This window comes from Oncorhynchus mykiss, chromosome 6, assembly GCF_013265735.2.
Source record: "Oncorhynchus mykiss isolate Arlee chromosome 6, USDA_OmykA_1.1, whole genome shotgun sequence".
Taxonomy (NCBI): domain Eukaryota; kingdom Metazoa; phylum Chordata; class Actinopteri; order Salmoniformes; family Salmonidae; genus Oncorhynchus; species Oncorhynchus mykiss.
In genome coordinates, this window is record NC_048570.1 from 94,542,797 (window position 1) to 94,569,910 (window position 27,114).

Genomic DNA, 27,114 nt, shown 5'->3' on the forward strand with positions numbered 1-27,114 from the left:
TCAGACCTGGTCTGTTATCATCCATCTCCACTGGGCTCAGACCTGGTCCTGTATCATCCATCTCCACTGGGCTCAGACCTGGTCCTGTATCATCCATCTCCACTGGGCTCAGACCTGGTCTGTTATCATCCATCTCCACTGGGCTCAGACCTGGTCCTGTATCATCCATCTCTACTGGGATCAGACCTGGTCCTATATCATCCATCTCCACTGGGCTCAGACCTGGTCTGTTATCATCCATCTCCACTGGGCTCAGACCTGGTCCTGTATCATCCATCTCCACTGGGCTCAGACCTGGTCCTGTATCCTCCATCTCCACTCGGATCAGACCTGGTCTGTTATCATCCATCTCCCCTGGGCTCAGACCTGGTCCTGTATCATCCATCTCCACTGGGATCAGACCTGGTCCTGTATCATCCATCTCCACTGGGCTCAGACCTGGTCCTGTATCCTCCATCTCCACTGGGATCAGACCTGGCCCTGTATCATCCATCTCCACTCTGGGATCAGACCTGGTCCTGTATCATCCACGATGCCCCTAGGCGCCATGGCAACCATGGAACCCAATTATTACCACGATTAAATATAAAATGTAGGTCCTTGAAAATGATGATTACGTACAGGTTTGGGATGAGTCCTTGAAAATGATGATTACGTACGGGTTGGGATGAGTCCTTGAAAATGATGATTACGTACGGGTTGGGATGAGTCCTTGAAAATGATGATTACGTACGGGTTGGGATGAGTCATTGAAAGTCCTTCAATTTGACTTGCCAATGTCTGTATGAACCCTGTATAGGCGACATCGCTCAGCTCCGCAAATGAAAGATAAAAAAAATAAACTGCCACTAAAATGATGCATCGCATCTTTCCTGTCAGATCTTGACCCGGGCCAGTATTTTTGTTATTGTTGGGGTGTTTTTTAACATTCGGGGCCAGTAGCTTCCAATTGGCACTGGTCCGGTGTGCCACTGGCAAACTGACCTGTATGTGAAGCTCTGCTGTGTGTGTAAGGCCTATATGTCTACCACTTTGTGTAGCCGTTAGCGATGCTAATGATAGCCTAACCATTTTCAGGTAGATGGAAAGGCAATACCTGGCAGAATCAGGATTAATTGCATCAATCCAGTTGCATTTTGTTTTTGAAAACACTGCTAGTCCTTCTCCCCGCTTTCTGTTGTTGTTGTTGTTGTTGTTGTCATTTTTTTAAAATGTTTTTATTCTGCCCTCTAGAGGATTTCACAGAAAAGAACACATGCCATTTTGAAATCTGTAATAAAATACATTTTGCACCTCATTTTCACAGTCTCTTTTCTTCGCTGTTACAGTACATCTATCCAAATCAATGTAAGAACACAAACATGCTAATTTATCAGATGGTTAGTCATTACTAGCCTGGTTCTGTATTGAATTACAGGCCCATTAAGGGACACAAGCCAGTTCATTATCAATTATCAATTATCAATTATCAACTATTTTATTAAAAAAACATTGGTGCGACCAAATCATGTGCTGGTTCCACCAACTGAAGTAGTTAGTAGCACTAGTTCCACCAACTGAACTAGTTAGTAGCACCAGTATCACCAACTGAACTAGTTAGTAGCACCAGTATCACCAACTGAACTAGTTAGTAGCACAAGTACCACCAACTGAACTAGTTAGTAGCACCAGTATCACCAACTGAACTAGTTAGTAGCACCAGTTCCACCAACTGAACTAGTTAGTAGTACCAGTACCACCAACTGAACTAGTTAGTAGCACCAGTACCACCAACTGAACTAGTTAGTAGCACCAGTTCCACCAACTGAACTAGTTAGTAGCACCAGTTCCACCAACTGAACTAGTTAGTAGCACCAGTACCACCAACTGAACTAGTTAGTAGCACCAGTTCCACCAACTGAACTAGTTAGTAGTACCAGTACCACCAACTGAACTAGTTAGTAGCACCAGTTCACCCAACTGAACTAGTTAGTAGCACCAGTTCCACCAACTGAACTAGTTAGTAGCACCAGTTCACCCAACTGAACTAGTTAGTAGCACCAGTTCCACCAACTGAACTAGTTAGTAGCACCAGTTCCACCAACTGAACTAGTTAGTAGCACCAGTTCCACGAACTGAACTAGTTAGTAGCACCAGTTCACCCAACTGAACTAGTTAGTAGCACCAGTTCCACCAACTGAACTAGTTAGTAGCACCAGTTCCACCAACTGAACTAGTTAGTAGCACCAGTTCCACCAACTGAACTAGTTAGTAGCACCAGTACCACCAACTGAACTAGTTAGTAGCACCAGTTCACCCAACTGAACTAGTTAGTAGCACCAGTTCCACCAACTGAACTAGTTAGTAGCACCAGTTCACCCAACTGAACTAGTTAGTAGCACCAGTTCCACCAACTGAACTAGTTAGTAGCACCAGTTCCACCAACTGAACTAGTTAGTAGCACCAGTTCTTACAAACTGAACTAGTTAGTAGCACCAGTATCACCAACTGAACTAGTTAGTAGCACCAGTTCCACCAACTGAACTAGTTAGTAGCACCAGTATCACCAACTGAACTAGTTAGTAGCACCAGTTCACCCAACTGAACTAGTTAGTAGCACCAGTTCCACCAACTGAACTAGTTAGTAGCACCAGTATCACCAACTGAACTAGTTAGTAGCACCAGTTCCACCAACTGAACTAGTTAGTAGCACCAGTTCACCCAACTGAACTAGTTAGTAGCACCAGTTCCACCAACTGAACTAGTTAGTAGCACCAGTTCACCCAACTGAACTAGTTAGTAGCACCAGTTCCACCAACTGAACTAGTTAGTAGCACCAGTTCCACCAACTGAACTAGTTAGTAGCACCAGTTCACCCAACTGAACTAGTAAGTAGCACCAGTTCTTACCAACTGAACTAGTTAGTAGCACCAGTTCCACCAACTGAACTAGTTAGTAGCACCAGTTCACCCAACTGAACTAGTTAGTAGCACCAGTTCCACCAACTGAACTAGTTAGTAGCACCAGTTCTTACCAACTGAACTAGTTAGTAGCACCAGTTCCACAAACTGAACTAGTTAGTAGCACCAGTTCCACCAACTGAACTAGTTAGTAGCCCCAGTTCCACCAACTGAACTAGTTAGTAGCACCAGTTCCACCAACTGAACTAGTTAGTAGCACCAGTACCACCAACTGAACTAGTTAGTAGCACCAGTACCACCAACTGAACTAGTTAGTAGCACCAGTACCACCATCTGAACTAGTTAGTAGCACCAGTTCCACCAACTGAACTAGTTAGTAGCACCAGTTCACCCAACTGAACTAGTTAGTAGCACCAGTACCACCAACTGAACTAGTTAGTAGCACCAGTACCACCAACTGAACTAGTTAGTAGCACCAGTACCACCATCTGAACTAGTTAGTAGCACCAGTTCCACCAACTGAACTAGTTAGTAGCACCAGTTCACTCAACTGAACTAGTTAGTAGCACCAGTTCCACCAACTGAACTAGTAAGTAGCACCAGTACCACCAACTGAACTAGTTAGTAGCACCAGTATCACCAACTGAACTAGTTAGTAGCACCAGTTCACCCAACTGAACTAGTTAGTAGCACAAGTTCCACCAACTGAACTAGTTAGTAGCACCAGTACCACCAACTGAACTAGTTAGTAGCACCAGTATCACCAACTGAACTAGTTAGTAGCACCAGTTCACCCAACTGAACTAGTTAGTAGCACCAGTTCCACCAACTGAACTAGTTAGTAGCACCAGTATCACCAACTGAACTAGTTAGTAGCACCAGTTCACCCAACTGAACTAGTTAGTAGCACCAGTTCCACCAACTGAACTAGTTAGTAGCACCAGTTCCACAAACTGAACTAGTAAGTAGCACCAGTTCCACCAACTGAACTAGTTAGTAGCACCAGTACCACCAACTGAACTAGTTAGTAGCACCAGTACCACCATCTGAACTAGTTAGTGGCACCAGTTCGTTAGTGTAGGACCCTGCCCTCGAGCAGTAAAACAATAAGGTTCAGTGTTAATAATACTCAGTGTTAATAATGTTCAGTGTTAATAATGTTCAGTGTTAATAATGTTCAGAGGTAATAATGTTCAGAGGTAATAATGTTCAGAGGTAATAATGTTCAGTGTTAATAATACTCAGTGTTAATAATGTTCAGAGGTAATAATGTTCAGAGGTAATAATGTTCAGAGTTAATAATGTTCAGAGTGCTGATAATGTTCAGTGTTAATAATGTTCAGTGTTAATAATGTTCAGTGTTAATAATGTTCAGAGTGCTGATAATGTTCAGAGTTGATAATGTTCAGAGGTAATAATGTTCAGAGGTAATAATGTTCAGAGTTAATAATGTTCAGAGTGCTGATAATGTTCAGAGTTGATAATGTTCAGAGGTAATAATGTTCAGAGGTAATAATGTTCAGAGTGCTGATAATGTTCAGAGTTGATAATGTTCAGAGGTAATAATGTTCAGAGGTAATAATGTTCAGAGTGCTGATAATGTTCAGAGTGCTGATAATGTTCAGTGTTAATAATGTTCAGAGGTAATAATGTTCAGTGTTAATAATGTTCAGAGGTAATAATGTTCAGTGTTAATTATGTTCAGAGGTAATAATGTTCAGGATGCTAATATTTACCTAATCTCCCGAAGTCTCCTTCACCCCACGTGTAGAGCTCTCCATCCTCACTGACCGCTGCACTGTGTCGGTAGCCCGCTGACACACACGCCACCACCTGGCCCAACAACATTCAGCATTGAGACACGACACACTAAAACACTCGTTTAATGAAATGACACATTATTATACCATGGCATTGTTGAAAACCCCCGTTTCTGATTGGCTCGGAAGAGCTTTTCTAGAGCATGCTGTATCTAGAGCAGCATTCTAGAGCATGCTGTATCTAGAGCAGCATTCTAGAGCATGCTGTATCTAGAGCAGCATTCTAGAGCATGCTGTATCTAGAGCAGCATTCTAGAGCATGCTGTATCTAGAGCAGCATTCTAGAGCATGCTGTATCTAGAGCAGCATTCCAGAGCATGCTGTATCTAGAGCAGCATTCTAGAGCATGCTGTATCTAGAGCAGCATTCCAGAGCATGCTGTATCTAGAGCAGCATTCTAGAGCATGCTGTATCTAGAGCAGCATTCTAGAGCACGCTGTATCTAGAGCAGCATTCTAGAGCATGCTGTATCTAGAGCAGAATTCTAGAGCATGCTGTATCTAGAGCAGCATTCTAGAGCATGCTGTATCTAGAGCAGCATTCTAGAGCATGCTGTATCTAGAGCAGCATTCTAGAGCATGCTGTATCTAGAGCAGCATTTTAGAGCATGCTGTATCTAGAGCAGCATTCTAGAGCACGCTGTATCTAGAGCAGCATTCTAGAGCACGCTGTATCTAGAGCAGCATTCTAGAGCATGCTGTATCTAGAGCAGCATTCTAGAGCATGCTGTATCTAGAGCAGCATTCTAGAGCATGCTGTATCTAGAGCAGCATTCTAGAACATGCTGTATCTAGAGCAGCATTCTAGAGCATGCTGTATCTAGAGCAGCATTCTAGAGCATGATGTATCTAGAGCAGCATTCTAGAGCATGATGTATCTAGAGCAGCATTCTAGAGCATGCTGTATCTAGAGCAGCATTCTAGAGCATGCTGTATCTAGAGCAGCATTCTAGAGCATGCTGTATCTAGAGCAGCATTCTAGAGCATGCTGTATCTAGAGCAGCATTCTAGAGCATGCTTTATCTAGAGCAGCATTCCAGAGCATGCTGTATCTAGAGCAGCATTCCAGAGCATGCTGTATCTAGAGCAGTATTCTAGAGCATGCTGTATCTAGAGCAGCATTCCAGAGCATGCTGTATCTAGAGCAGCATTCCAGAGCATGCTGTATCTAGAGCAGTATTCTAGAGCATGCTGTATCTAGAGCAGCATTCTAGAGCGTGCTGTATCTAGAGCAGCATTCTAGAGCGTGCTGTATCTAGAGCAGCATTCTAGAGCATGCTGTATCTAGAGCAGCATTCTAGAGCGTGCTGTATCTAGAGCAGCATTCTAGAGCATGCTGTATCTAGAGCAGCATTCTAGAGCGTGCTGTATCTAGAGCAGCATTCTAGAGCATGCTGTATCTAGAGCAGCATTCTAGAGCGTGCTGTATCTAGAGCAGCATTCCAGAGCATGCTGTATCTAGAGCAGCATTCTAGAGCATGCTGTATCTAGAGCAGCATTCCAGAGCATGCTGTATCTAGAGCAGCATTCCAGAGCATGCTGTATCTAGAGCAGCATTCCAGAGCATGCTGTATCTAGAGCAGCATTCCAGAGCATGCTGTATCTAGAGCAGCATTCTAGAGCATGCTGTATCTAGAGCAGCATTCCAGAGCATGCTGTATCTAGAGCAGCATTCTAGAGCATGCTGTATCTAGAGCAGCATTCTAGAGCATGCTGTATCTAGAGCAGCATTCTAGAGCATGCTGTATCTAGAGCAGCATTCTAGAGCATGCTGTATCTAGAGCAGCATTCCAGAGCATGCTGTATCTAGAGCAGCATTCCAGAGCATGCTGTATCTAGAGCAGCATTCTAGAGCATGCTGTATCTAGAGCAGCATTCTAGAGCATGCTGTATCTAGAGCAGCATTCCAGAGCATGCTGTATCTAGAGCAGCATTCCAGAGCATGCTGTATCTAGAGCAGCATTCTAGAGCATGCTGTATCTAGAGCAGCATTCTAGAGCATGCTGTATCTAGAGCAGCATTCTAGAGCATGCTGTATCTAGAGCAGCATTCTAGAGCATGCTGTATCTAGAGCAGCATTCTAGAGCATGCTGTATCTAGAGCAGCATTCTAGAGCATGCTGGGGGCTGTATCCTATAATGCCCGGGATAATTAAATGACTATGGTTCATTCTTAGATGTGTCAGCTGCTTTTGAAAGCAAACGTGGAAATATTGGCAGTGTTGAATTAAGATTTTTTTCATAATAGCGAACTAGGACTGGCGGTTCGGTTAGCTAAGCTAACCAGTCTGTTTGGTTACCGAGGCAACTACTGTAAACTTGCCCCACTGTTTCAAAGTGTACGATAAACACATTTCTACCTGGCAAATGTGTTAAATTATAGCCTTGGTATAAAAGGGATATAATGGAAGATAACGTGACTCCGTGGAAGTCGGTTCCTCTCGGTTACCGTGTCACGGACACACACCTTCCCACGGCGTTCATTATATTCTATAGGACACATAGTCCCTGGTTGATTATCCCTTACAATAACACTCAACACATCTCTCTATTGGTTGATTATCCCTTACATAACACTCAACACATCTCTATTGGTAAAGCACCATTTTGTTTTCGGTGAATTATCTCAAACAAGTCATGACAAAGAACACACAGTTGCTGGGGGCTGTGGTGGTCTAGGGGCTGTGGTGGGTGGTCTGTGGGCTGTGGTGGTCTAGGGGCTGTGGTGGTCTGGGGGCTGTGGTGGTCTGGGGGCTGTGGTGGTCTGTGGTGGTCTAGGGGCTGTGGTGGTCTGGGGGCTGTGGTGGGTGGTCTGGGGGCTGTGGTGGTCTGGGGGCTGTGGTGGTCTGGGGGCTGTGGTGGTCTAGGGGCTGTGGTGGTCTGGGGGCTGTGGTGGTCTGGGGGCTGTGGTGGTCTAGGGGCTGTGGTGGTCTAGGGGCTGTGGTGGTCTGGGGGCTGTGGTGGTCTAGGGGCTGTGGTGGTCTGGGGGCTGTGGTGGTCTGGAGGCTGTGGTGGTCTGGGGGCTGTGGTGGTCTGTGGTGGTCTGTGGGCTGTGGTGGTCTGTGATGGTCTAGGGGCTGTGGTGGTCTGTGATGGTCTAGGGGCTGTGGTGGTCTATGGGCTGTGGTTGTCTGGGGGCTGTGGTGGTCTGGGGGCTGTGATGGTCTGGGGGCTGTGGTGGTCTGAGTCCTACCTTTCCCTGCAGAGGTCCCTGGATGAGTTTGGGGTACTTCTGTGTGGAGCTGTTCCCATGCCCCAACTTTCCGTAGTCCCCGTCTCCCCAACTGAACACCTCTCCCTCCGTGGTGAAGGCCAGTGTGTGTCCGTCCGACCCCTTCGATGACGTCACCTTTTTGATGGCGCGGTGAGGTTCAAAGGTCAGCTTCTTGAGAGACGATTGGTTGTTGGAGTCTCCCAGACCCAATCTGCCGTAGCTGCCTTTGCCACAGGCTCTGACAGAGCCGTCAGAAGAGATGACGAAGGTGCAATATTGGCCTGCCTCAATCTGACACAGACAGACAAGCACAGGGTTTAGGATTCACACTTGTCAATGGGCATTGACCAGCGTTAAGGAACACTGGTTTAAGACATTCAATATAGGCTTAGACGGTATACCGATGGTATAGTATAACTAGCTAGCCATTTCACACTGGTTACACTTGGACGATATGCTGATAGGTTAGTATAACTAGCTAGCCATTTCACACTGGTTACACTTGGACGGTGTACCGACAGTATAGTATAACTAGCTAGCCATTTCACACTGGTTACACTTGGACGGTGTACCGACAGTATAGTATAACTAGCTAGCCATTTCACACTGGTTACACTTGGACGGTATACCGACAGTATAGTATAACTAGCTAGCCATTTCACACTGGTTACACTTGGACGATATGCTGATAGGTTAGTATAACTAGCTAGCCATTTCACACTGGTTACACTTGGACGGTGTACCGACAGTATAGTATAACTAGCTAGCCATTTCACACTGGTTACACTTGGACGATATGCTGATAGGTTAGTATAACTAGCTAGCCATTTCACACTGGTTACACTTGGACGGTGTACCGACGGTATAGTATAACTAGCTAGCCATTTCACACTGGTTACACTTGGACGATATGCTGATAGGTTAGTATAACTAGCTAGCCATTTCACACTGGTTACACTTGGACGGTGTACCGACAGTATAGTATAACTAGCTAGCCATTTCACACTGGTTACACTTGGACGATATGCTGATAGGTTAGTATAACTAGCTAGCCATTTCACACTGGTTACACTTGGACGGTGTACCGACAGTATAGTATAACTAGCTAGCCATTTCACACTGGTTACACTTGGACGGTATACCGACAGTATAGTATAACTAGCTAGCCATTTCACACTGGTTACACTTGGACGGTATACCGACAGTATAGTACAACTAGCTAGCCATTTCACACTGGTTACACTTGGACGGTGTACCGACAGTATAGTATAACTAGCTAGCCATTTCACACTGGTTACACTTGGACGGTATACCGACAGTATAGTATAACTAGCTAGCCATTTCACACTGGTTACACTTGGACGATATGCTGATAGGTTAGTATAACTAGCTAGCCATTTCACACTGGTTACACTTGGACGGTATACCGACAGTATAGTATAACTAGCTAGCCATTTCACAATGGTTACACTTGGACGGTATACCGACAGTATAGTATAACTAGCTAGCCATTTCACACTGGTTACACTTGGACGGTGTACCGACAGTATAGTATAACTAGCTAGCCATTTCACACTGGTTACACTTGGACGGTGTACCGACAGTATAGTATAACTAGCTAGTCATTTCACACTGGTTACACTTGGACGGTATACCGACAGTATAGTATAACTAGCTAGCCATTTCACACTGGTTACACTTGGACGGTGTACCGACAGTATAGTATAACTAGCTAGCATTTCACACTGGTTACACTTGGACGGTATACCGACAGTATAGTATAACTAGCTAGCCATTTCACACTGGTTACACTTGGACGGTGTACCGACAGTATAGTATAACTAGCTAGCCATTTCACACTGGTTACACTTGGACGGTATACCGACAGTATAGTATAACTAGCTAGCCATTTCACACTGGTTACACTTGGACGGTGTACCGACAATATAGTATAACTAGCTAGCCATTTCACACTGGTTACACTTGGACGGTGTACCGACAGTATAGTATAACTAGCTAGCCATTTCACACTGGTTACACTTGGACGGTATACCGACAGTATAGTATAACTAGCTAGCCATTTCACACTGGTTACACTTGGACGGTGTACCGACAGTATAGTATAACTAGCTAGCCATTTCACACTGGTTACACTTGGACGGTGTACCGACAGTATAGTATAACTAGCTAGCCATTTCACACTGGTTACACTTGGACGGTATACCGACAGTATAGTATAACTAGCTAGCCATTTCACACTGGTTACACTTGGACGGTGTACCGACAGTATAGTATAACTAGCTAGCCATTTCACACTGGTTACACTTGGACGGTGTACCGACAGTATAGTATAACTAGCTAGCCATTTCACACTGGTTACACTTGGACGGTGTACCGACAGTATAGTATAACTAGCTAGCCATTTCACACTGGTTACACTTGGACGGTGTACCGACAGTATAGTATAACTAGCTAGCCATTTCACACTGGTCACACTTGGACGGTAAAATTTGAATAAAATATAAAATATGAATAACTCAGTTTTGTGATTGTCTGGATGATGTCATCTGATTTCATTAATTACAGTTACGGTTCCCAATCAGAGGCAGCTGTTTATCGTTGTCTCTGATTGGGGACCATATATAGGTAGCCATATTCCTTGGGTATTTTGTGGGTTATTGTCTATGTGTAGTTAGTTGCCTGTCAGCACTTGCTTTTGTAGCTTCACGTTCGTTTTGTTATTTTGTTAATAAGTGTTGTTCATTTAATTAAAAGAAGAATGTCTTCTAATCACGCTGCGCCTTGGTCTCCTCGTTATGACGAACGTGACACCCGGAGCCTTGTGAGCAATCGTGTATATTAACCCTGGATTGCTGATACTATGTACTGGCCATTGAGGGGCTTTGAAACCACCGGTCGGCCATGTTGGTTCTCCCCAGTAGGAGCAGTCCTCCATAGGAATGGATAGAACTCTATGTGGACAAAACCACATGTGTATTTAAGTATTTTTCTGTTGTATTGGAGACAGTAACATTAGCCCTCTCCAAAAAATATATTTTTATTTTATTTAAAAATGTTATGTTTAGCTTTTAATGTTAAAAGTATGCATTAAGGTGTCTGTAATGGAATAAATGTGTCGAAAATGAATAAAGACATTTATAAATGCATTTCGGCAGGGTAGCCTAGTGGTTAGAGCGTTGGACTAGTAACCGGAAGGTTGTGAGTTCAAACCCCCGAGCTGACAAGGTACAAATCTGTCGTTCTGCCCCTGAACAGGCAGTTAACCCACTGTTCCCAGGCCGTCATTGAAAATAAGAATTTGTTCTTAACTGACTTGCCTGGTTAAATAAAGGTAAAATAAAAAAAAAAAAAATTTACAATCTTTTTTTTTTACAACGGAGGAGGAGTACCAAGATGGCTGCCCTGTGGCTTCAATACAGCACCCCCTGTCAGTCATCCAGGGTTTATACACATCATTGCTTGTGAGTCACTCGCCAGGCTATCTAGTTGCAGTATGTAATCCACAACTAAATGTTTTCCGGCTAGATATCTTATAATTATTAAGTTAACTGTCTGAAATGTGCTCAATGCTCTGTGCATTTGGTTTGCTAATTTAGTAGCTCGTTAGCTATGTAGCTAAGCGGTTAGTTTCTTCTACAATCAAGCTTCACTTGGTAACAGCAGAGAATCAAGAGGATCAAGTGGATGTTGATTATGCCCCCCCCCCCCCCCCCCCCCCCCCCCCCACCCCGCACCTCTCTGATTCAGAGGGGTTGGGTTAAATGCTTAGACACATTTCAGTTGAATACATTCAGTTGTACAAATGACTAGGTATCCCCCCCTTTCTGTCTAATATAGGTTTTGTGCGTGCAGCCAACTGTGAGTACCATTTTTGCGTCTGTCCTGAAAACTGTCCATGTCAAATACTGTATAAAATGTTCACAATGCACTCGTTAGCATTTGGTTAGCATTCTCTATGGGATTTTAAATGTACTTGTTAGCATTGCTAACCTTTCGGATTACAGAAGCTCAGTGGGGTTTGAAAATTGTGGCCATTTTGTTCATTGCCGGTTTTACCGAATATCCCGGTATTACTGAATATCCCAGTATTACCAAATCTCACGGTATTACCGAATATCCCGGTTTTACTGAATATCCCGGTATTACCGAATATCCCGGTTTTACTGAATATCCCGGTATTACTGAATATCCCGGTATTACCGGATATCCCGGTTTTACCGAATATCCCGGTTCTACCGAATATTCCTGTATTACCGAATGTCCCGGTTTTACCAAATATCCCGGTTTTACCGAATATCCCGTTATTACCGAATATCCCGGTATTACTGAATATCCCGCTATTACCGAATATCCTGGTATTATCAAATATCCCGGTATTACCGAATATCCCGGTATTACCGAATATCCCGGTATGGCACAAGGTCGGCTTGAGGGTATGACAATCCGAATACCGCCCAAGCTTAATTTAATATCTCAATAACCAACCATGATTGGAGGACAGAAGATGGGAAGCACAGAGTAACCTTTACTTTTTAATCCATGAAAGTCACTCTTCACGCTCCAATGGATTTTCACTCTGTCTCTTCTTTAAGGTCTCCTCTCAGAACTAGGCTACACTAGCTAACTTCTCCAGAGACGTAATACCGAGGGGAATCAGCTTTCCTTATAAACAAACCAGTGGTTGTCAAACTCCTCTGGGCCCCCCCCCCCCACACGAGCCCTTCCATATATTTTAACTAATTCAGAGCTATCCCACCTGATTCAACTAATCATCAACTAATCGTCAAGTCTTTGATTAGATCAGGTGACCTAATTCAAGGACAAAACAAAAATTGTGAAAAGTCTGGAGGTTCACCCGAGAAGAGCTTTGAGAACCACTGGCTTTAAAAAAATAAAAAGACAAACAGGAAATGACACACAAACACACCTTTGGAGACCTGTGGTCTCTTACCGTCTGTGCGTCGGCGAAGCTGGGTGCCAACTTGGGCTGCAGGATCTTCTCCTGTGTTCCCTCCACCAGCTGGTGGGAGCTGTTACTGCCCCAGACGTACACCTCACACGTCTCTGACAGCATGGGAGCCTCGCCGCTCTGGAGGCTGTCTGGGCTGGCACAGGTACGGGAGTAGTCTGACGCCATCCTGCACACCTGGGAGGAAGTAGTGCTTAACTTGAGAAGGCTACATGTAAACCTTCGTAACCCATACATATCACATTCATAAGCAGTATAAAAGCTTTTCAGAAGATCATTTATTTTTTATAAACGTAAATTGACCTGTAAAAAAAAATGGTATTTGAGTTGATATTTTACCTCTTCGAACAGACAGAGAGCTGCTTCATACAAAGAGCACAGCCCGTCTGATGTCCGAGTCGGTTCCCTCCACTGACTCCTGTCTGCTGACGAGCCCTGGTCGAGAGTCAGGAGACATCAGATACACAGTCAGCCACAGAGACATATAGGGAGACATCACAGATACACAGTCAGCCACAGAGACATATAGGGAGACATCACAGATACACAGTCAGCCACAGAGACATATAGGGAGACATCAGATACACAGTCAGCCACAGAGACATATAGGGAGACATCACAGATACACAGTCAGCCACAGAGACATATAGGGAGACATCACAGATACACAGTCAGCCACAGAGACATATAGGGAGACATCAGATACACAGTCAGCCACAGAGACATATAGGGAGACATCACAGATACACAGTCAGCCACAGAGACATATAGGGAGACATCACAGATACACAGTCAGCCACAGAGACATATAGGGAGACATCACAGATACACAGTCAGCCACAGAGACATATAGGGAGACATCAGATACACAGTCAGCCACAGAGACATATAGGGAGACATCACAGATACACAGTCAGCCACAGAGACATATAGGGAGACATCAGATACACAGTCAGCCACAGAGACATATAGGGAGACATCAGATACACAGTCAGCCACAGAGACATATAGGGAGACATCACAGATACACAGTCAGCCACAGAGACATATAGGGAGACATCACAGATACACAGTCAGCCACAGAGACATATAGGGAGACATCACAGATACACAGTCAGCCACAGAGACATATAGGGAGACATCAGATACACAGTCAGCCACAGAGACATATAGGGAGACATCAGATACACAGTCAGCCACAGAGACATATAGGGAGACATCACAGATACACAGTCAGCCAAAGAGACATATAGGGAGACATCACAGATACACAGTCAGCCACAGAGACATATAGGGAGACATCAGATACACAGTCAACCACAGAGACATATAGGGAGACATCACAGATACACAGTCAGCCACAGAGACATATAGGGAGACATCACATATACACAGTCAGCCACAGAGACATATAGGGAGACATCAGATATACAGTCAGCCACAGAGACATATAGGGAGACATCAGATACACAGTCAGCCACAGAGACATATAGGGAGACATCAGATACACAGTCAGCCACAGAGACATATAGGGAGACATCACAGATACACAGTCAGCCACAGAGACATATAGGGAGACATCAGATACACAGTCAGCCACAGAGACATATAGGGAGACATCAGATACACAGTCAGCCACAGAGACATATAGGGAGACATCACAGATACACAGTCAGCCACAGAGACATATAGGGAGACATCAGATACACAGTCAGCCACAGAGACATATAGGGAGACATCAGATACACAGTCAGCCACAGAGACATATAGGGAGACATCAGATACACAGTCAGCCACAGAGACATATAGGGAGACATCAGATACACAGTCAGCCACAGAGACATATAGGGAGACATCACAGATACACAGTCAGCCACAGAGACATATAGGGAGACATCACAGATACACAGTCAGCCACAGAGACATATAGGGAGACATCAGATACACAGTCAGCCACAGAGACATATAGGGAGACATCACAGATACACAGTCAGCCACAGAGACATATAGGGAGACATCACAGATACACAGTCAGCCACAGAGACATATAGGGAGACATCACAGATACACAGTCAGCCACAGAGACATATAGGGAGACATCAGATACACAGTCAGCCACAGAGACATATAGGGAGACATCAGATACACAGTCAGCCACAGAGACATATAGGGAGACATCACAGATACACAGTCAGCCAAAGAGACATGTAGCCATGTTTTAGGCTGGGTTTCTGTATACAGCACTTTGTGACATCAGCTGATGTACGAAGGGCTTTATGAATAGATTTGATTGGTTGTTTATAGGACTCTTACCAGGGAACGTCTCATCTGCATGAGGATGTTCATGAAGCAGTCGTATCCAATCAACCCTTCCTGGTTCAGCAGACACGCCTTCATCTTCTCCTTCTCCATGGTGCTGACCACGGCGGACGCCACCAGGGCCATCTCCACCCACTCCAGAAGGTACCTCAGGGACCCCCTCTGGGCAGCCAGGCCCAGCAACAGCTCCGACGCCAGCCTCCGACCCAAGACGTCCGCCCCGGAGTTTGGCATGGTCACTCCCTTGAGGAAAGCGGTGACCTGGGTCAGGCAGTCCAGACCCATAGGGGGGATCTTACTCTCGTTGGCCAGGGAGAGGGGCGGCAGGGACGAGACCACGTCCATGGCCGTGTGGATGACGTCGTTACAAAGGTTGAGTCCTCCGGGGCCCGGCGGCGGCATCAACCAGCTCTGCCGGAGCAGAGCGAACAGCAGACTGAGGCCCGTTCGGACCCCCATCTCGATCAGAGCATCGGTGCTGGACCGCGGCCGCTCGCTGACAGAGTGCAGGTCGGACGATCCGGAGTTGTTGTCGGGCGAGTGCTGCTGCTGCTTGACTTTGCCCTTGTCGTGGTACTTGTTGGACAGAGCGAAGAAGATCCTCTGGAGGACCAGCAGGCGTTTGCGCAGAGCGGAGGCGAAGGGAGAGTCGGAACACACCATCTTGGCCAACGCCATCTGGCTGCTGAGGAGGGCGTCTAGGTAGTGTTCCTGTTCATCGCTGGACAGGGACTCACGCTCAAAGTCTGGCAGCTGGGGTCCCTTCAGACACAACACCTGAGGACACAGCATTGATATTAGGCCGATGTAGTGTGTGTGTGGTGATGATGTGTTAGCTATGTGATGTTTTCACTGTGGGTCTCATTAAACCTTTTATTCTGATCCCAGATCTGTTTGTGCTATGTGATGTTTTCACTGTGGGTCTCATTAAACCTTTTATTCTGATCCCAGATCTGTTTGTGTTCAGGACCAAACAGATGATGGTCATGACAGAGACTGACAAGGAGTTGGTATGATAGTATAAACAAACTGGCACTCAGGATTAGCGATGACATTTAGAGCTCGTGACGCAAAACTACATTTCTGCGCAATGCTGACAATAAAGTATTGGCTGTGTCGCGATATGGCCTCTACACAGAGAAGCCGAGTTCCATTTGGTACACACAGACATTAACTCAATCTCATTCTGCTCCCACCTGCTGGGGAAGGACGACCACCTCTTTGTTGGTGAGCAGCTTGGAGTAGAGCACGGACACGCCCTCCCGCGTGGAGATGGACTCGCTGTCGTCCGTGATCCACGAGCCGTTCAGGTGCTCCAGCCATTTGAGCTTCACTGGAGGAATCATCAGGGCCATGATGTCACTCTGCTGCCATTAGTCCTGGGAGGACAGGGGGACAGATATTAACGAGGCCTAACCATTAAGAAAGGGAAACAATCATAGGAACAACAATAAGCTATGACATAACCAGACAGACAGAGGAGAGACATGTTAACATCAACCAGACAGAAAGAGATATATTAACATCAACCAGACAGACAGAGGAGAGACATGTTAACATCAACCAGACAGACAGAGGAGAGACATGTTAACATCAACCAGACAGAAAGATATATATTAACATCAACCAGACAGACAGAGGAGAGACATGTTAACATCAACCAGACAGAAAGAGATATATTAACATCAACCAGACAGACAGAGGAGAGACATGTTAACATCAACCAGACAGACAGAGATATATTAACATCAACCAGACAGACAGAGGAGAGACATGTTAACATCAACCAGACAGACAGAGATATATTAACATCAACCAGACAGACAGAGGAGAGACATGTTAACATCAACCAGACAGACAGAGGAGAGATATATTAACAACAACCAGACAGACAGAGGAGAGACATGTTAACAATCAACCAGACAGACAGAGATATATTAACATCAACCAGACAGACAGAGATATATTAACATCAACCAGACAGACAGAGATATATTAACATCAACCAGACAGACAGAGATATATTAACATCAACCAGACAGACAGAGGAGAGACATATTAACATCAACCAGACAGACAGAGGAGAGACATGTTAACATCAACCAGACAGACAGAGGAGAGACATATTAACATCAACCAGACAGACAGAGGAGAGACATATTAACATCAACCAGACAGACAGATATACAGTGCATTCGGAAAGTATTCAGACCCCTTGACTTTTTCCACATTTTGTTACGTTTACAGCCTCATTCTAAAATGAATTAAATAAAAAACACGTCCTCAATCTACACACATAATGACAAAAAAGTATTCAGACCCTTTGCTATGAGTCTTGAAATTGAGCTCAGGTGCATCCTGTTTCCATTGATCATCCTTGAGATGTTTCTACAACTTGATTGGAGTCCACCTGTGGTAAATTCAATTGATTGGACATGATTTGGAATGTCTATATGAGGTCCCACAGTTGACAGTGCATGTCAGAGCAAAAACCAAGACATGAGGTCAAAGGAATTGTCCGTAGAGCTCCGAGACAGGATTGTGTCGTGGCACAGATCTAGGGAAGGGTACCAAAAAATGGCTGCAGCATTGAAGGTCCCCTAGAACACAGTGGCGTCCATCATTCTTAAAAAGAAGAAGTTTGGAACCACCAAGACTCTTCCTAGAGCTGTCCGCCCGGCCAAACTGAGCAATCGGAGGAGAAGGGCCTTGAACAGGGGGTTGACCAAGAACCTGATGGTCACTGACAGAGCTCCAGAGTTCCAAGATTGAACGCTTTGGCCTGAATGCCAAGCGTCACGTCTGGAGGAAACATGGCACCATCACTACGGTGAAGCATGGTGGTGGCAGCATCATGCTGTGGGGAAGGTTTTTCAGCGGCAGGGACTGTGAGACTAGTCATGATGGACAGTCTTACTGAGAGTTGTGGCTGCTTTGCGTGGTGTATTGTTGTCTCTACCTTCTTGCCCGTTGTGCTGTTGTCTCTGCCCAACAATGTTTGTACCCTGTTTTGTGCTGCTACCATGTTGTGTTGCTACCATGTTGTGCTGCTACCATGTTGTGTTGCTAACATGTTGTTGTCATGTTGTGTTGCTACCATGTTGTTGTCATGTTGTGTTGCTACCATGTTGTTGTCATGTTGTGTTGCTACCATGTTGTTGTCATGTTGTGTTGCTAACATGCTGTGTTGTCATGTTGTGTTGCTACCATGTTGTTGTCATGTTGTGTTGCTACCATGTTGTTGTCATGTTGTGTTGCTACCATGTTGTTGTCATGTTGTGTTGCTAACATGATGTTGTCATGTTGTGTTGCTAACATGCTGTTGTCATGTTGTGTTGCTACCATGTTGTTGTCATGTTGTGTTGCTACCATGTTGTTGTCATGTTGTGTTGCTACCATGTTGTTGTCATGTTGTGTTGCTAAAATGCTGTGTTGTCATGTTGTGTTGCTACCATGTTGTTGTCATGTTGTGTTGCTAACATGCTGTTGTCATGTTGCTAACATGCAGTTGTCATGTTGTGATGCTACCATGTTGTTGTCATGTTGCTACCATGTTGTTGTCATGTTGTGTTGCTAAAATGCTGTGTTGTCATTTGTTGCTGCCATGCTATGTGGTTGTCTTAGGTCTCTCTTTATGTAGTGTTGTGTCTCTCTTGTCCTGATGTGTGTTTTGTCCTATATTTATATTTATTTTATTTTTAATCACCCATCCCCGCAGGAGGCCTTTTACCTTTTGGTAGGCCGATTTGTTCTTAACTGACTTGCCTAGTTAAATAAAAAGGTTAAATATTTTTAGGAAAACCTAAAACACTGCTCCAGAGCGCTCAGGACCTCAGACAGGGCCAAAGGTTCACCTTGTAACAGGACAACGACCCTAAGCACACAGCCAAGACATCGCAGGAGTGGCTTCAGGACAAGTCTCTGAATGTCCTGGAGTGGCCCTGCCAGAGTCCGGACTTGAACCAGATCGAACATCTCTGGAGAGACCTGAAAATAGCTGTGCAGCAATGCTCCCCATCCAACCTGACAGAGCTTGAGAGGATCTGCAGAGAAGAATGGGATAAACTCCCCAAATACAGGTGTGCCAAGCTTGTGGCGTCATACCAAAGAGAAAGGTGCTTCAACACTGAGTAAAGTACTGAGTAAAGGGTCTGAATACTTATGTAAATGTAATATTTCAGTTATTTTTTTGTAAACTTTTCAACCCCTTTTTCTCCACAATATCGTGTTATCCAATCGCTAGTACAACTCCCGTACGGACTCCAAAGAGGCGAAGGTTGAGAGCCATGCGTCCTCCAAAACATGACATATAGACATCAACCAGACAGATAGACAGAGGAGAGATATTAGACCGTCGGGACAGGAGACGGGGCTTTGTTACAGCTGACAGATAGAAGATATCAGACCGTCAGGACAGGAGACGGGGCTTTGTCACAGCTGACAGAAGATATTAGAGGGGGAGATATTAACCATTGAGACAGGGGTGGGAAACAATCATTGAGACCATTTGATATGGTGGCTGTGAGAAGAAGAAGGACCACAACAGAAAATAACAAGCATGTAGTCTGGTGCCAATAGTCCAGTAAGGACAGGATGGATGACTACCAGGATGGGTGACTACCAGGATGGATGACTACCAGGATGGGTGACTACCAGGATGGGTGACTACCAGGATGGGTGACTACCAGGATGGATGACTACCAGGATGGATGACTACCAGGATGGATGACTACCAGGATGGGTGACTACCAGGATGGGTGACTACCAGGATGGATGACTACCATCGAGGACGAGACGACACTGTTTGGTTGCCCTGAGAGGAACAATTCAATTCACAACAGGAAATGAAACAAGCCACTGAAACTAGTGTGTCAATTAAGCAACTATCTTACAGTGATCACATCCGTGCAGGACAATGTGATCACAGCAAACTGTTGATCACACTGACCACATTCTGCTTCTGGAACTACGCTATAGATCTAACATGTAACATGTCCTCGGAACTCCAACATGTCTGTCCTCGGAACTCCAACATGTCTGTCCTCGGAACTCCAACATGTCTGTCCTCGGAACTCCAACATGTCCTTGGAACTCCAACATGTCTGTCCTCGGAACTCCAACATGTCTGTCCTCGGAACTCCAACATGTCTGTCCTCGGAACTCCAACATCTCTGTCCTCGGAACTCCAACATCTCTGTCCTCGGAACTCCAACGTGTCTGTCCTCGGAACTCCAACGTGTCTGTCCTCGGAACTCCAACGTGTCTGTCCTCGGAACTCCAACGTGTCTGTCCTCGGAACTCCAACGTGTCTGTCCTCGGAACTCCAACGTGTCTGTCCTCGGAAACTCCAACGTGTCTGTCCTCGGAACTCCAACGTGTCTGTCCTCGGAACTCCAACATGTCCTCGGAACTCCAACGTGTCTGTCCTCGGAACTCCAACGTGTCTGTCCTCGGAACTCCAACGTGTCTGTCCTCGGAACTCCAACATGTCCTTGGAACTCCAACATGTCTGTCCTCGGAACTCCAACGTGTCTGTCCTCGGAACTCCAACATGTCTGTCCTCGGAACTCCAACATGTCTGTCCTCGGGACTCCAACATGTCTGTCCTCGGGACTCCAACATGTCTGTCCTCGGAACTCCAACATGTCCGTCCTCGGAACTCCAACATGTCCGTCCTCGGAACTCCAACATGTCCGTCCTCGGAACTCCAACGTGTCCTCACAACTCCAACGTGTCCTCACAACTCCGACGTGTCCTCACAACTCCGACATGTCCTCACAACTCCGACGTGTCCTCACAACTCCGACGTGTCCTCACAACTCCGACGTGTCCTCACAACTCCGACGTGTCCTCGGAACTCCAACGTGTCCTCGGAACTCCAACGTGTCCTCGGAACTCCAACGTGTCCTCACAACTCCAACATGTCCTCACAACTCCAACATGTCCTCACAACTCCAACATGTCCTCACAACTCCAACATGTCTGTCCTCGGACCTCCAACATGTCCGTCCTCGGAACTCCAACATGTCTGTCCTCACAACTCCAACGTGTCCTCACAACTCCAACGTGTCCTCACAACTCCGACGTGTCCTCGGAACTCCAACATGTCCTCACAACTCCAACGTGTCCTCGGAACTCCAACATGTCCTCACAACTCCAACATGTCCTCGGAACTCCAACATGTCCTCACAACTCCAACATGTCCTCACAACTCCAACATGTCCTCACAACTCCAACATGTCCTCACAACTCCAACATGTCCTCGGAACTCCAACATGTCCTCACAACTCCAACTAGACCCATTGATATGATGTATGACTTGTAAAACAGTTAGCTAGCCTAACACTGCGCTCCAATTACTACAGATGGCAATCCCCAATACTCCTCGGGGGAAGATTTACCAACATGCTGTCGACCTAATCCATGGAGCCAATGTAATGACCTAATTTTGCTGGAAGTAACCGTGTCATCGCATATTCCCCAACGACCTAGGTGTAAACGTTTCAGATCATTCCAATTACACAGGATAACAGTAGTAAACATAGACCTACATGTGCTTCTGACACAGATACTCTCAGTTCTCGCAGGATAGGCTTATTTACACCAGCGGACCAATCAGCCAGTACACATCAGCACAGCAGTCATAGCCTGCATGAACTATCGCAGGGAAGCAACACGCGTCGGGGAAGCGACACACGTCGGGGAAGCAACATGGAGAGAAACATGCGGAAGGCCTAGACAACAAAATTAGGCTGTAATATTTCAACAGCACTTACTATTGGATTATGAACCTGTTTTATCTGGAGGGGGGGGAATAGGTCACCTGATACCGAGTGTAGAAGAAGAAAGGTTTTCGCCTTCCCTTCTGGCTTGTCTATTACGTCTCGGCTATTCCCTCACCCCCCCCCCTCTTCACTCATACCAGCAGGCCTAGTTGTTAGCTACCTTTCGTCATTATACACTATGCAATACAAATAACTGAATGTTAGTAGTACCATAGGTTAAACATGCATTCGACAACCATGAAATCTTGTAAACATTGATTTCACTGTCCACAGCTATGGTGATGCTTAATGCCTAACGGTCTGGAAGTGGCCATGGCACTACACAGTGACAATGCATTTCCTACGTGCGTTTTATAGAAGGATTCCTCTCTCTCTCTTGTTGCACAATCATTTTTGTATGACGGGCGGCAGGTAGCCTCTCGTGGTTAAGAACGTTTGGGCCAGTAACCCAAAGGTAGCTGGTTCAAAACCATAAGCTGACTAGTTGAACAATCTGTCAATGTTCCCTTGAGCAAGACACTTAACCCTAATTGCTCCCGTAAATCACTCTGGATAAGTTCATCTGCTAAATTACTCAAATTCTGATATATATATATTTTTTTAATGTACAGCTTTCACCATGCTATATTGAGCTCAAGAAGAAGGGCACCTGCATTATCGACAATCTCATTAGCAGGCGGGCTGTCTGCCTGCTGCATTACTGAACATACAAGATTGACATAAAGTGCATTGCTTTGACAGCTGTCTGTCATATTATAAATCGTACTGTGTAATCAGTAGGTGCCCAGTGACAGCCTCAGGTGAGTAAGGCCAGCAAGGTGGAATACTGTAAATGGTCATAGTAAGCAATACAGTGTTGATATACTGTAAACTCAGCTAGCTACTTCAGCTAACTAGCTAGCTACTAAATACTTGCCTATGATAGATAAACAGTAAGGTAGGCAAATCAGCTGGCTAGCTAGCTTCACTAATTGCACAAACTAGCTAGCTAGTAGCTAACGTTAGCGGGCTAACTAACACATTCCACATCTCTAACCTACCTAGCTTTAACAGACTATGCACAAAAACAACATAAATGCTATTTTTTATTGGTAAACTAGCTTGACTAATATATTCACCAGACACGGAATATGTTAGACTGACATGACACAGCTGGATAGTAAGGTACGCTAACAGACTAGCTACTGTAGCTACCATCGCATGGAACTAGCTACAATTCAACTAGTCTACTAGGCCTGTGTTGTTAGCTACATAGGCCATAATCAAAATAATTCGCTCACTAGCATGCTGGCTAAGTTTATTACAGCGTTGTTACACACTAACAGTTAGCTAACTACTGTTATGTTGTAAACTGGAGCTGAAGCACAACATAAAGCTAATGCTAGCAGGCTACCGATGCTAACCAACATGATCCACTTTGCTGTTAGCTAGCTAGGTAGCTAGATAGCTGAAAGCAACTCATACAGATGTAGGTACATGGCAAACACAGGCTACGGCTAGCTAATTGGCCATCAAAGATACAGATAAGCAAGACCGGCACTGTTTTTTTGCAATAGTAAAATGAATAGTAGGAAAAGTATTGACATTGCATTCAAGCTAAACACATAGAAAGGCCAAGCTAGCTAGCCTAGCTGGGTACTGTAGCTTACCATCAACTGTCAAAAAGGGGCCTCTTCACTGTGGCACGTCAATACACTTCATTGCAATAACAAAGGTTTCAGCAACCGCAGAACGTATAGGTTTGTGTATCCCCGTAAGTGTATTTGTGGGTTTTTGATAAGGTGTCGTTAGTTACAACAACAACAACAACAAAAGGCTGCCAGTCAGAAGTTCCTTTCTTCCCACCTTCTCGTTTCTGGCTGCAACTTCCACTGCATTGGGATCCAGATGAGAGGTTCACTCCCAACCCTTTTCCTTCAGCCCCAGACCTGGGCTGCAGTGACGCGTCTGTCTGTCGTGTTGTGTTGAACTCCTACAGTCAGTTAGCTATAGGCTTAGCTTCTGACTGACCGCAGGCATGAAAACAAAGTAACATGCATTCATTTCAATATGGAACGGTCAATTCCAATGGTTAACAGAAATTATTTTTGTCTATAATGTAAAAAAATATATAAATAAATGTTTCTTTTTTTTAAGGAGTGGGGAAGTACCAGTCCTTTCGTCATTTTTTTTGGCAGATGTATTGAAGAGATAGTAAAGTGTTGGAAGTCTAAAATAGGGGAGGGGGAGTCTAAGGGCAGGGGATCGGATTCGAACCCATGCCGACTCTTGTTGTGCAAGAATTTCAATATTGAATGATCAATTCCAGTGGTTATATAAATGATTTTTGCAACGTCATCATAGTTAATTATTCTGCAAATGCCTTTGGGCCTAAATTTGACACAGGGCTAGTGGATCCAGTTCATGCATGTTTGCCCCTATGCACAATACAGTAATACCGTCACAATGATGAATGAAGCATGTAACAGCAGTCAACTATAACTGTTTTAATGACCACTTGTATTATACAGTTATTACAGTATTATAGTTATTACACCTTATTATATTACATTATAGTAATTATTATATTATATAGTTATTACATGATATAGTTATTACATTATTATATTTATTACATTATAGAGTTATTACATTTTTGGTTATTACATTCTATGGTTATTACATTATTATAGTTATTGCATTATAGTTATTACATTGTTATAGTTTTTGCATTATAGTTATTACATTATTATAGTTAAAGTACTATATTTATTACATGATATAGTTATTACATTATTGTAGTTATTAAATTATTATATTTATTACATTAGTTATTGCATTATAGTTTTTACATTAGAGTTAATACATTATTATAGTTATTACATTATTATAGTTTTTACATTATAGAGTTAATACATTATTATAGTTATTACATTATTAGTTATTACATTAAGGTTATTACATTATTAAGGTTATTACATTATTATATTACATTATTATAGTTTTTACATTATAGAGTTATTACATTATTAGTTTTTACATTATTATAGTTTTTACATTATGATTGTAGTTATTAATTGTTCAAGTTTTTAAATTATTCTAGTGTTTACATTATTCTAGTTATTACATTATAGATGTATTATATTATTCTAGTGTTTACATTATTCTAGTTATTACATTATAGATGTATTACATTATTCTAGTTATTACATTATTCTAGTTATTACATTATAGATGTATTACATTATTCTAGTTATTACATTATAGATGTATTACATTATTCTAGTTATTACATTATATATGTATTACATTATTCTAGTTATTACATTATTCTAGTTATTACATTATTCTAGTGTTTACATTAATCTAGTGTTTACATTATTCTAGTTATTACAGAGACATACAGACAAGGGACCCACACGTTTTGGATTATTAAAAGAGTGAGAGATTGGATAAAATGTATTGATTAATGTTATGTGGCCACTGGCCCTGCTATATCTCTGAATCCTCAACTAATATTAAATAGAGTGGAGACTAGTGTTAATTACCGAGTGGCCTAGCAGCCAGAGGAAGCAGTGTTGTGGTTATCTGGGCTGAGCAGAAACAGTACAGAGGGGCCCTAGGTCATATCTCTACTGGAGAGCTGCTCTGGAGCTCAGACTGTGGCTGCTACTCTACACAGAGAGATAGAGAGAGAGAAATTCTCAATCATAAGGCATCAAAGCCAAAGGGACTGTATAATAGTGTAGAAATCTACCAAAAAATAATTTGACAACAACAAGTTAACTCTATTTTAGACAACTTCCTGGACAAAATGTTTCACTGTAATAGTGAAGGTGTAAACGTGGCAGTAGAAAACCTGAACAGTATATTTGACCTCTCAGCTTCCCTATCAAACCTAAACAGTATATTTGACCTCTCAGCTTCCCTATCAAATCTTTATATTTTTTAAAGTAAGCAGACAACCTAATAAAATTAACAACAATGACAAATGGTTTGACGAAGAATGCAAAAACCTAATAAAGAAATTGAGAAACCTATCCAACCAAAAACACAGAGACCCATAAAACCTGAGCCTACTCCTTCACTATGGTGAATCACTAAAACAAAACAAAATTACAATACAGAAAAATAATGAACATCATGAATGTTATTACTGGTGACTGGGTCTCTGTATGTGATGTTATTACTGGTGACTGGGTCTCTGTATGTGATGTTATTACTGGTGACTGGGTCTCTGTATGTGATGTTATTACTGGTGACTGGGTCTCTGTATGTGATGTTATTACTGGTGACTGGGTCTCTGTATGTGATGTTATTACTGGTGACTGGGTCTCTGTATGTGATGTTATTACTGGTGACTGGGTCTCTGTATGTGATGTTATTACTGGTGACTGGGGTCTCTGTATGTGATGTTATTACTGGTGACTGGGTCTCTGTATGTGATGTTATTACTGTTGACTGGGGTCTCTGTGTGTGATGTTATTACTGGTGACTGGGTCTCTGTGTGTGATGTTATTACTGGTGACTGGGGTCTCTGTATGTGATGTTATTACTGGTGACTGGGTCTCTGTATGTGATGTTATTACTGGTGACTGGGTCTCTGTATGTGATGTTATTACTGGTGACTGGGTCTCTGTATGTGATGTTATTACTGGTGACTGGGTCTCTGTATGTGATGTTATTACTGGGTCTCTGTATGTGATGTTATTACTGGTTACTGGGTCTCTGTATGTGATGTTATTACTGGTGACTGGGTCTCTGTATGTGATGTTATTACTGGTGACTCGGTCTCTGTGTGTGATGTTATTACTGGTGACTGGGTCTCTGTATGTGATGTTATTACTGGTGACTGGGTCTCTGTATGTGATGTTATTACTGGTGACTGGGTCTCTGTATGTGATGTTATTACTGGGTCTCTGTATGTGATGTTATTACTGGTGACTGGGTCTCTGCATGTGATGTTATTACTGGTGACTGGGTCTCTGTATGTGATGTTATTGCTGGTATGTTACTGGTGACTGGGTCTCTGTATGTGATGTTATTACTGGTGACTGGGTCTCTGTATGTGATGTTATTACTGGGTCTCTGTATGTGATGTTATTACTG

At 43.9% G+C, this 27,114-nt stretch overlaps 1 protein-coding gene across 1 annotated transcript in view; it reads right to left on the reverse strand.

Annotated features, from left to right (window-relative positions):
• Window positions 1–24,041, reverse strand: part of LOC110525058 (probable E3 ubiquitin-protein ligase HERC1) — a 241,985-nt gene extending 217,944 nt beyond the window's left edge. The window contains exons 1-7 of the mRNA XM_036981638.1: window positions 23,676–24,041; window positions 16,438–16,620; window positions 15,236–16,018; window positions 13,262–13,357; window positions 12,905–13,099; window positions 7,912–8,223; window positions 4,637–4,733 (exon numbers count right to left, since the gene is read on the reverse strand). Of these exons, the coding sequence (XP_036837533.1) occupies window positions 4,637–4,733; window positions 7,912–8,223; window positions 12,905–13,099; window positions 13,262–13,357; window positions 15,236–16,018; window positions 16,438–16,596 (1,642 nt within the window). The 5' untranslated portion in view covers window positions 16,597–16,620; window positions 23,676–24,041. The remainder of the gene's footprint in view (window positions 1–4,636; window positions 4,734–7,911; window positions 8,224–12,904; window positions 13,100–13,261; window positions 13,358–15,235; window positions 16,019–16,437; window positions 16,621–23,675) is intronic.
• Window positions 24,042–27,114: the final 3,073 nt, after the last annotated feature.